Source organism: Phacochoerus africanus, chromosome 14 (genome assembly GCF_016906955.1).
Source record: "Phacochoerus africanus isolate WHEZ1 chromosome 14, ROS_Pafr_v1, whole genome shotgun sequence".
In the NCBI taxonomy this organism is placed as follows: Eukaryota; Metazoa; Chordata; class Mammalia; order Artiodactyla; family Suidae; genus Phacochoerus; species Phacochoerus africanus.
This window is the reverse complement of record NC_062557.1, coordinates 1,498,790-1,509,358: the sequence shown is the minus strand read 5'-3', so window position 1 is coordinate 1,509,358 and position 10,569 is coordinate 1,498,790. Positions and strand designations below refer to the sequence as shown.

The 10,569-nt window shown below is 64.5% G+C and overlaps 1 protein-coding gene and 1 long non-coding RNA gene across 2 annotated transcripts; one reads left to right on the top strand and one right to left on the bottom strand.

Moving 5' to 3' along the window:
* Positions 1–301: 301 nt before the first annotated feature.
* Positions 302–2,155, bottom strand: LOC125115210 (uncharacterized). Its single transcript, XR_007132009.1, has 2 exons — positions 1,316–2,155; positions 302–662 (listed from the first exon to the last, which is right to left on the bottom strand). It is a non-coding gene; the product is annotated as an uncharacterized LOC125115210 (long non-coding RNA).
* Positions 2,156–3,560: 1,405 nt separating this feature from the next.
* Positions 3,561–5,489, top strand: PVALEF (parvalbumin like EF-hand containing). Its single transcript, XM_047757817.1, has 4 exons — positions 3,561–3,731; positions 3,916–4,051; positions 4,245–4,360; positions 5,443–5,489. The coding sequence occupies exons 1-4, from the start codon at positions 3,599–3,601 to the stop codon at positions 5,487–5,489; spliced, it is 432 nt and encodes a 143-aa protein (XP_047613773.1). The 5' UTR covers positions 3,561–3,598.
* Positions 5,490–10,569: the final 5,080 nt, after the last annotated feature.

Below are 10,569 nucleotides of genomic sequence, written 5' to 3'. Positions count from 1 at the left end.
GCTGTGAGCTGATCCCCCTGGCTCCGTGAGGCCTCCTCAGCCCAGAGCAGGGCCGGTAAGCCGGGTCAGGGCTTCAGGAGAGGAGGGGCAGCCGGACAGAAACGAAGCGGGAGGGGCTGCCCGGGGGACTGGCCATCTGTCAGCTCCGGGCAGGTGCCAGCCCAGGGACCCGCCCACCCGCTCCTCATCGTCGTCTCACGTCCTGGGCAGGGTGGGCACGGACAGCGCCTTCCGGAAGACGGCGGCAGCACCCCACCGGAGGCCGGGCGGAGGGGGTGCTCAGATAACGTAAGAGAAACCATTTTCCGTGAACAATTCAGCAGCGCTTGGTGCATTCACCATGGAGCGCAACCATCACCTTTATCTGGTTCCAGAACGCTCTAAAGGCAAACCCCGCGCCCACTGGGAACCGCCCATTGCCCCCAGCCCCCACCGATCTGCTTTCTGTCTCCACGGACTGGACTCGGCTGGACACTTTCTGCAAATGGCATCACAGACCCTGCGGTCGGCTGGGATCGGCTCTTTTCACGCCGCGTGGGGCTGTCAGGGCTCATCTGCGCTGTAGCGACCTGGCGCCTCCTTCCTTTCAGGCGGATTGCATCCGCTGGGCGGACAGACCCGGGGGCCGACGTCCGTGCTGCCCGCTGGGGCCCGTGGGGCACCTGGCGGGAGGCTTTAGGGTAACCCTCTCGGAGGAGAACGTGGCAGGACCGGGGACCCCCCCCCCCGTCCCCCCACTCGGGTCTCCCACAACATCTCTCGTGACAAAAGCACAGCTCCGGGTCCAGCAGCAGGTGGCTAGCCAAGGAAGTTACTAGAACAACCTCGGCTCATGGGCCTCACACCGAGCTGTTTAACGTCACAGCCATGCAGGGTCTCAGCAACATGTGACAAGACTTCTCGCAGGGAAAGCAGATGTCCGAGCCACATGAGCGTCACAGGAAGTGACAGGGGCAGAAACCCCGGGGGACGGCGCTGGTGGAGGGCTGGGAAGGGCCGAACCTCTGCGCATGAAACACGGAGGCTTGGAAAGCGAATGGCCGGTGGCGGGGCCGCGGCCGGGAGAGGCTCTCGGAGATGTGTCCCTCTCTGGTCCCCACTGTCACCCTGGTGACTGCCTCGTGAGGGCCCTACCCAGGGAGAGAGGCCAGCCCTGCCCAGGGTCCCTGCCCCCCGACCCGCAGGAGCCACCCTGCCTGACAGAGGCCTCCCTCTCCTCCCCTCGCCCTGAAGACCCGTCCCCAGGTGGCTCCCGCCCCCCCCCCCCCGGCAGCGGCCCAGGGACAGAGGCCAGCTGCCCAGCCTGGCTGCTCACCCAAGGAGACCCAATCGTCCAGAGTCTTCCGTTGCCGCCTCGGACACACGCGCCGTCTCGGGTTGGGGGACGGCCACCCCACCTCAGCCCCGTGAAGTCAGCAGGCAGGGTGGGACCTCCTGTGACAGAGAGAAGGTCCCCACTCACTCCCCAATGCCATCACACTCCCAACCCCACCCCCCGGGCCCAGGCGGCCCGGCGCTGCTGCTGGTCGCTCTGCCCGGCCCGGTGTGGACACGCCAAGAGCCATCGAGCCGCTGGGGATGGCCAGTGCCAGGCTGGAGTGGCCAGGAGGGACAGGGGCACAGGGCACAGCTGCAGCCCCAAGCTGTAAACAGGCTGAGCGGCTGCAGGTATAAAAGCTGGAGCCCTGGCAGGCTCTCAGTGCCCCCAGCCTGGCTGCCTCCCCAGAGCCCTCGAGGGGAGCCAAGAGGTGAGCCCCGCTAGGGAGGGTGGTGTGGGTGCCCAACTGGGCTGGAGCAGCCAGAGCTGCGTGGTCGGAGTTTGGGGCCCCGTCTTCCAGGGGATGAGGGGAGGCCCTGGGTGCGGGGGACCCCTGGGAGGTCTGGGGGAGGCAGAAAAGGAGCAAAGGAGAGGGGCCCCCCCCCGGCGGCTGGTCTGCACATGGGCACGTGGGCATGAGGGGCCTGCGTGGCCCTCAGCACAGCTGTGAGCTGGGGTCGGAGAGGGACTGAGACCCACTCCTGACCCCAGGACTCCCGGAGCGGAGGGGGGGCGCAGGGTGGGAGGGCCTGGCAGAACAGAAGCCCCAGGGCCCTCAGATCCCCGAACCTGACAGGCGCGCCCAGCCAGGTCTGGCCCCGCTGCCGACGGGCCCCCTCCCCATGGCCTCGTTGCCCCTTCCCACCTCCCTCCAGCCACGAAGCCTCTGAATTGAAGACCCTCCGGCAGGTGCTAGAAGCAGACCACAGCCCCCAGGAGGGCCGCGCGGGCAGTCCAGAGTGGTCTGGGGTCCAGGAAGTTCCCAGCACTACTGAGGATATGCGGGGGGGTTCTCACCAGCTCTGGCTGTGGAGGCCAGTAAGGTAGGAGGGGCGAGGGCCTTTTCAGGGGGAAGGACCGAGGGGACAGGGCCCTCCCAGGCGCTGGGAACACCCGAGGGCGCTGGGCCGGGGGTTCTGTGCGGTGCCTTGCAGCCCCTTCCCCACCAGCCTCCCCGGTTCCCGCCCTGGCCGGCACCCCAGGCCCTGGATCAGGTGTTATAAATACAGCCACCGTGGCGGCGGGAGGCTAGGACCCTGACTCCCCGCTGTCTCCTCTGGTCTCCGGCTCCCCTTCCTTGGTTGGGGTTGGGGGGACCTCCAAGAGCAGCAGAGTGGGAGAAGAACAGCCCAGCCCACGCCGCCCGCAGCGCTCTGCAGTCAGCACGTCAACCCCAGGCTGGGCCAGAACCTCCTCCACAAAAGGGGTGACGCCGGCCCCCGCAGGGCCCCGTGTGGCAGGCGAGGCCTCCCTTCCCTCCAGAGCAGCGCCTGAGACTCCAGGTGGGGAGGTGAACCAGGGTCTCAGCTCCGGACGCGGGGTTGGGGGTGGTCTGCGCTCTGGGCCTCTGAGGCCTTTGGTCCCAGCAGACCCCCCCACCCCACCGCCCGGGCTGGCTGCAGGAGCCGCCTTCACAGCGACACCAGGAGGACCCAGCTCCAGGCCCACACAGGCTCCAAGGACCCTTCCCCACCTTCTCCTTCCGTCTGGGCTCCTTGCATAAGCCTTCCGGGACAGGGGGACAGGGGGCAGGCGTGCCCCCCCTTCCCCCGGCAGATCCATCCCCTCCACACACCCCACCCCCACAGGCTGGAGTTGCACCTTTGACCCGAGGCGTCTCTCCTGGGAGGAAAGCAGGGGCTTCCTCCAGCCGCTGCCAGGCCGCCTGGCGCCCTGTAGGCCAATGGGCTGCCTCTCCTGGCGGCGGGAGCAGGTTCCAGAAGGCTCTGCCGCCACGTGAACTTCGGAGAGGGCCAAGGAGCCTTTGAAATAGCTGCTCTGCCACCAGCCCCAGAACCCAACCTGCCCTGGGGACGGCAACCCGAGAGCTCCGGGGTCACAAGGGGCTGCCCTGGGGCACAGGACAGCCCGGCCCTGCCCTGGCCCCTCGGCCTGCGCCCCGACCTCATCTACCCAGCAGAAATTTACTCTTTCAGGGCCTGTCTCTGCTGGGAAGTGGGTAGCCCCTCAAGGTGGAAGAGACGGGGCTCGGACGCCTCTTGGGATCTGGCGCTGCGCGGCGTCCAGGCAGGGTGCCATCTTCCGCCCAGCATCCCGCCGATGGCTCCCCGTGCCCGCAGGGCCAGGATGGACGACAATTTCTCCTCCCAGGTGAAGGAGATGGCGTTGGCCGTGGGCGCGTCCCTGTCGGACGAGGACACAGACCTGCTGCCCGCCGATGCGAGGCACCACGGTACCGCCAGGCCGCCCACTGTGGACGAGACCCGTGCACGCACGAGCCCCCCGGGCTGGGGAAGGGCACGGGGCCCGGCAGCCCCCCGCCCCGGGACAGGAGTCTCCCTCTGGGCCCAGGCCCCGCCGGCCAGGCTGCCCGGCCCGAGCACGGAGGCCTGGGTGACACGGCCGGTCCCCCCCAGGCTCCCTCCACTGTGTCAAGTTCTTGGAGTACATGCAGCAGTGCCGGGCCTCGGGGCAGCTGGAGAGCGTCATCCGGAAGGCGTTCCAGACGCTGGACAAGGACAAGAGCGGCTTCATCGAGTGGCGCGAGATCAAGTAACGGCAGCAGCCGGGGAGGGGGGTCCTGGGTTCTGGGCATCCTCACCGGCCTCCAACGGGCCAGGCCGGAAAGGGGGCCGCGCCCGGCTCCGTTTCCCCAACTGTCACGTGGGGAGCAAGCACCTCGTAAGCGGTCGGGTGCCGGCCAGGTGCTCCCCCAGCTCTGATCCGAGCCCACCCCTGGCCCCAGGTACGCCCTGTCTGCCATCCCCAGTGCCGGGTCCATTGCCCCCCTGACGGACGAGGAGGCTGAGGCCGTCACCCAGGTGGCCGACACGGACGGGGACGGGAGAATCGACTTCGAAGGTGGGGCAGCCCTGATGCGAGGGGCCGGGGGGCCCCTCCGGACCTTCCTGCCCCTCCCTGTCCCTCGTCCTCAGGCAGTTTGCACCCCGGCCAGCGCCTGTCTCGGGGTGGGGCTGACCAGGCTCCCCACAGCCAGGCGTGGACCCCCTCCCCCTAAACTCACAGCCCCCTCTGGGTGCCATCATCCCACCCCCCCATGAGGAGGCGGAGCCTTGGGGATGCTGAGCGGGGTGGGGTGTTTCACTGGACCTAGGGAGCTGCTGGAGGTTTCTGAGCAGAGGAGGCGCCCAAGCCAGCTTTGGGGGAGCACATTAGATGGGGGGGTTCCAAAACGGGGCCAGAGGGAGGTTTGAGGCAGGGACCAGGGCCTGAGGAGCTGCAGAGAGGGCCCAGGAAGGAAGGAGTTGGGGTGGGCGGAGAGATGCGATCCCGGGGAACGGGTGTGAGTTGAGCAGGGGGCAGGGGCAGGGCAGGCGTTGCCCAGGAGGGGTTGCCCTGCGTTTGCAGGGTGGTAGCCCCTCCCTGAGGCTCCCCATGGCTGCCTGATCACCATCCTGCTGCCCAGCCACCCCAGCTGCTGACCCCAAGCCTGGAGGGTGGCCCTAGGAACAGGAGAGCAGGGCTCAGAGCCCCAGACCAACTGGCCTGCTGACACCCCTGCCAGCTGGGGGCCGTCCTCACCCTCCACTTCCTGCCTGCAAATACCAGGAAAGCTTGCCTTGCAGGTGGACTCAAGACTTCCCACGGGGGCAGCTGGGCCAGGGAGGCCATTTAGGACGCAGCCTCTCAGCGCCTCAGTTTCCCCACTGGAGGTGGGGCGATCACAGGAGAACCAGCTCTGAGACTCTGAGGGGAGCCCCTGGGGGTTCATCATGAGACCCACAGTAGGCACAGGCGCAGGCACAGGACAGTTCGAGCAGCCAAGCTCTGGTGTTTCCTGCCGCCCTGCCTGCACCGCTCAGGAGGGCGGAATGCAGGGCCCCCGGTACTGTGGGGTCTCCCATTGTAAGGGAGGCTCCCCTGCAAGGCTGCGGGCCAAAGGCCAGGGGGGTTACTTACTAGAAATCTGTCTCCTGCTCTAGAATTTTCCGAATTGATCAAAAAGGAGAAAATTCCAAAGAAGAAGTAGCACCACGCCCAGCCCCAGCCAATGAGCGTCCCCCAAGGGGCGCCACGGGATACGCGCATGCCGCGCATGCCGCGTGGAGAAGGCCATGGGGTGGACGCAGCTTGTGCCAGGAAAATGGAAGAAAAACAGCATTAAATGACCCGCAGCCCAAGTGTCTGTCAGGGGTGTGCCGCCTCAGCCGGGATGCGGGCAGGATCGTGGGTCTCTGGGGGACAGCTGGGGGGCAGGGCGACATGGGGGCGGTGGGGGGGGGAATGGGAGGGGGGGCGCTGGGTACATCCAGCCTCTACCCCTCCCGTTCCTCCCTCACTGGGGGCCCCCTCGGAGGGCAGTCCCCCTCCAGTCCTGCCCCTCCCAGCCCGGAGCTCTCTGGGCCCAGACCAGCCCCCTCCCCAGCCTCCCGTGGGTTCTGCCCCAAGCTCCTTGCCAGGCCGGGTCTGAGGCTCCTCGCCAGGCTGGGTCCAAGGCCACCGGAGTCCAGGGCAGCTGTGCAAGCACAGCACAGGGTCAGCTGTGGCTCCCGGATGCCGCCCGGTGGGGAGTGGCCTGGTTGGGCCCTGCGCCCTGCACTCCTCTCTCTCTCTCTGAAGCCCCTCCCCTTCTTCCCAGGCTCTTCCTGCGGATGCCCTCCCACCCCACCTGGCCCGCAGCCTCGGCTCCACCCACACTGGCCCACCTGGTGGGCTCCCTGCACACAGTTTCAGCACCTGCTCCCAGCCAGACCTCTCTCCCCCACTCCAGAACCCTAAACCCCAGGCCCTGTTTCACGGGACAGTCTTCCCCCTCCGACCACCCATCCCTAAGAGCGGCGTTGTTCCTGCTGCTCTGGTGGGAGCCCTGTGCTTACCATTAGGGGGTGTGGGTGTGCTCCCCCCTCGGGACTCGTTGCCGGCTGAGCACTGGCCCCATCCCCGCTCATGCGCCCACGTGGGCAGGAAGGTTCCCTCCTGCAGCTGCCCTGGGACTGCAGGCCCCAGGGGAGGGAGGGCCAAAGGTGGACGGATCACCCCAGGGTGAAGGCAGCACCCCCAGGAGCCCTGCCCTGGGCCGTGGCAGGAGTTGGGAGTGAACTGCTATAGCGTCTGCTTGTAGCAGCAGCTGAGGGGAGCCCAGCTCGCAGGTCCCCTCGGCCCCTCCCTTTCACAGCCACCTGCAAGGTAGTGCATCCAGGGCCCACTTCCCTCGCGGTCCAGGCCACCACCAGCCCTTGCCTCGTGACTGCCTCGGTTCCCAGACAGGCCTCCCTGCCTGTACCTCCAACAGTGGGCTCTCGGCAGAGCAGCCAGAGAAAGAGGCCCTTTTAAAACAGAGGTCAGAGGGAGTTCCCACGGTGGCCTGGGGGTTAAGAACCTGACTAGTATCCACAAGCGTGCGGGTTCAATCCCTGGTCTCGCTCAGTGGGTTAAGGATCTGGCGCTGCCCCAGCGTTGCCGCAAGCTGAGGCAGATGCGGCTTGGATCCCGCGTTGCTGTGGCTGTGGTGCGGTCTGGTGGCTGCAGCTCGGATTCAACCCCTACATCGGGAACCTCCATAGGCTGCAGGTATGGCCCTAAAAAAGAAAAACGAAATAAACCAAATTTTAAAATAATAGTAAAATAAAATAGAAGGCAGACCCGTCACCTCACTTGGAAGTTTCCAGAAGCTCCGCTCTTGTGCAAAGTCGAGACAAGGCCTTGGGGCGGCCACACGCTCTCTGACCTCAGACCCTGGAGCTACAGTCGCCTCCCTACTGCTCCCCAGCGGGGAGCCCCCTGCCCCAGGGCCTTTGCACGGCTGTCCCCGGGCCTGGTAAGCTGTCTACCCGCATGACTGACTCCCTCATCCATTCTGTTTTCCTCAATGTTACATCCCAAGAGCCCAACCCTTGCCCTGTGCCCCATCCCGCTCTGCCTTGCCCAGCAGTCGGCGTTCTTCTTGGGCTCCCTCTTCTCCAGAGCACACGCCGACACTATTTATTATGTCTGTATGAGTGAGCAAACACCAAGCTTCTGAGGTCCTGGAAAGGAAAGCGCCAGGGTGAGCCTGAAGTTGGCACAGGGCCTATGCTAGGGTTTGCCACTGGGTGGCAAGAGGCTGAGCGACTGAGAGGCCACCTGGCAGGCTCCTGGGTGTTTGGTACCTGCCAGAGAGGCGGGTCTTTTCTTGTGGGTCCTACGGGCTGAGAGTGTGGACAGGAGTCCAGAGACCAGAGCCCGGCCTTAGCCAGCCCAGCTCCTGCCCCAACTGCCGCCGCCAGAGTAAAAGCAATCCCGCTGGACGGGGAGCCAAATTCAGTTCAGTGCAGACCACAGCTGGCCATGCCCATTCATCTGCATATGGTCTGCGGCTGGTTTCGTGCTTTGCTGAACCAGAAGGCCACAGAAAGACTGAAAGTCAAAGAGTCACAAAGATACACCACGCCAACGCTACGCAGAGAAAGCTGGCACGGCTGCTACAGTGGATGAAGGAGGCTTTAAGGCAAGAAGCAAAGCTGGAGTTCTCATCACGACACAGCAGAAACAAACCCAACTAGAAATCATGAGGTTGCGGGTTCCATCCCTGGCCTCGCTCAGTGGGTTAAGTATCCAGTATTACCATGAGCTGTGGTGTAGGTCGCAGATGCAGCTTGGATCCTGCATTGCTGTGACTGCAGGCCGGCAGCTGTAGCTCTGATTAGACCCCTAGCCTGGGAACCTCCATGTACCTCGGGTGCAGCCTTAAAAAAAGCCAAAAAAAAAAAAAAAGAAGCAATGGTAGGCAAAGAGGACAGTTTGTAAAAATAATAGGTTGACTCACCAGGAAAACACACAGCTCTAAATGTGTCTGTACCCACCAACACAGCCTTAGAATCCATGAAGCAAAAGCAAGCCACTAAAATGAAAAAGAGATGGTGGGAGGTTGTAGCATTCCTCTCTTGGGAACTGACGGAGTGAGCAGGAAAGAAATCAGTAAGGAAATAGAAGAATTAAAAAAAATGATGAATTAGCCAGAGGGGCTAGAAGGCTGGGGAGACCTTCCTTGGGAGGCTGGGGCCTAACAGAGCCCCACCGCCACCAAAGGGCACGGTGCTGCCCGGCCCACTCTCCCCACCCTGGGGAATGAGAACGGCATCTCAGTTCCCCTTCTTTGGGGCACAGATGTGCAGGTCCCCCACCCCACCTCCACACTTCTAGCCTCTCAGCAACACATCTTCACCAGCTGGGACATGTGAGATGTCACCACAAGGCCTATGGGCGGGTGATGGGCAGGACAGAGACCCAGGATGACACAAGCCCCAAAGCACTTAGTGTCAGGGACAAATCATTACCTGTGACAAGAAAAGCTTGAGTGAAAGTAAAGCAAAGGGCTCAGATTCTCGCAGAGGTGAGGGAGTGTGTAGCATACAGAGACGGCACAGAGAGGGCACCCGACCTGTCCTCGTGAACACACGATGGATGGACAGATGGACAGATGGACGATGGATGGATGGATGATGGATGGATGGAAAGATGGAAGGATGGACAGATGGACAGATGAATGGAAAGCTGCAAATCAGGAGCCATCTCCCTGACTGAGAAGTCACCACTGTCCATTTTTCTGCTGCTTCTGTCAAGAGCCGTCTGCACCCCCTTTCATCTCACTCTGAGAGTCCCCCCAAGTGTCTGTCTTCCCATCTGCTAAAACCTTAGCTGCAAAAATACCACGGTTTAGTCATTTACAGCCATTCCCCCCCAGCAACTCCTAACAACAGCTCAAACGAAACTGCACCGGGGTGGTGGGGAGAGTCAGGGAGTCCAAAGGCCCCGACAGCCTGCTCCTCCCCCATTTCACCCCTGCCCGGTGTCTGGAGCCCTGGCCTGATCTGCAGCAGCTCAGGAAGGGGGAGGCAGGCCCAGCGTCCGACAGCCACTGAGCTGCTGACCCACTGCCCCTCCCCTGGCAGAGCCCACTCTATGTCCTTATTCCTGGGGCCCAGCCCCTCTGCACCTCTTTTCTGGGACTTGGGAGGAAGGGCTCAAGTGGCAGCCTGGCTCTTTGAAAAGCAGCAGAGGGCTGGGGGAAGGGCTCCGGGCAGAGCCGTCCTAAGGAGGTGGGGGCAGGAATGCTGTGGGTGACGGAGCCAGCCCCCTCCTCACCCTAAGCCCCGTCAGAGCCAGAGGGGCTTCAAGGCCTAGTCTCTGCCCTGTCATCTCAAGGGAGGGACGTGGACTGGGGACCAGGCCGGGCACTCCACCCAGGAGCAGTCGGGCCCAGGGCGGCCCTGCTCGCACCACAGCCCGTCCAGCTCTCCAGAAGGAAGGAAGCAGCCATCCTGTGTAGATGCGGAACCTCAGGCCCCGGGGCGCCATGCCAGGGAACAGGGCATCGGGAGAGCCCGAAGGTCAGGGATCCCGTGAGCTGCTTCAGGCCCACGCGGGCCCTCCCCTGCCCTTGCCGTTGCTGGCACTGAGAGGGGCCGCGGGCGGGGTTCGCAGCAGTCAGAGTCCAAGTCCCAAGTCCAAGTCCCGCCTCTGGAGGGCACAGGAGGGGCTCCCCCTCCATTGGGCCAGCCCTGGGCATCCCCACAGCAGGGTGGCACCCGGGCCAGCGGCCACTCCCCCAGTGGCCTCCCAGAATCTGGGCCAGGGCAGCAGCAGTGAAAGAGGGCCAGCAGGAGGGCGAAGGAGCCATGTCCCCCCACTGCCCTCTCGCCCCCCGACCTTGGAGGATGGGCCTCCACCCTCCTCGTGGGCAGAGCCTGTCCAGTACCCTTTTCTCAAGGGTTCCAGGCTGTCACCTCTCCAGAGGGTGTCCTGAGAGGGCCTCAGGGAGGCTGGCCGGTTCTCTAGCCAGGGAGGGGACAGGGACACCCAGCAGCCTGGGCAGGCAGCAGGGGCTGTGGCAGTGGGTGAGGGTGGAGGGGGCGGCGGGCACAAGTGTCACGGGGCTCATCCGGGCCCAGATGGAAAGAGGGCTGTTCTTTCTGCTCGGGGGCTGGACCTGAGCTGGGGAACCACAGGGACAGGCCAGAACATGGGGACTGGCCAAGAGCAGAGCTGGGTCCAGACACACCACCCCCTGGCGAGGGGGCCCCCCCCCCCCGAGCAGCCTCCACCCCTGCCACCCCCGACCCAGCCCAGGA

Bases quoted from the DNA above. Each gene is read 5' to 3' on its own strand.
- PVALEF (XM_047757817.1), top strand. From the start codon at position 3,599: ATGGCTCCCCGTGCCCGCAGGGCCAGGATGGACGACAATTTCTCCTCC. The intron at 3,732-3,915 runs GTACCGCCAGGC...GGTCCCCCCCAG, and splicing joins CGCCGATGCGAGGCACCACG to GCTCCCTCCACTGTGTCAAG. The intron at 4,052-4,244 runs GTAACGGCAGCA...CCCTGGCCCCAG, and splicing joins ATCGAGTGGCGCGAGATCAA to GTACGCCCTGTCTGCCATCC.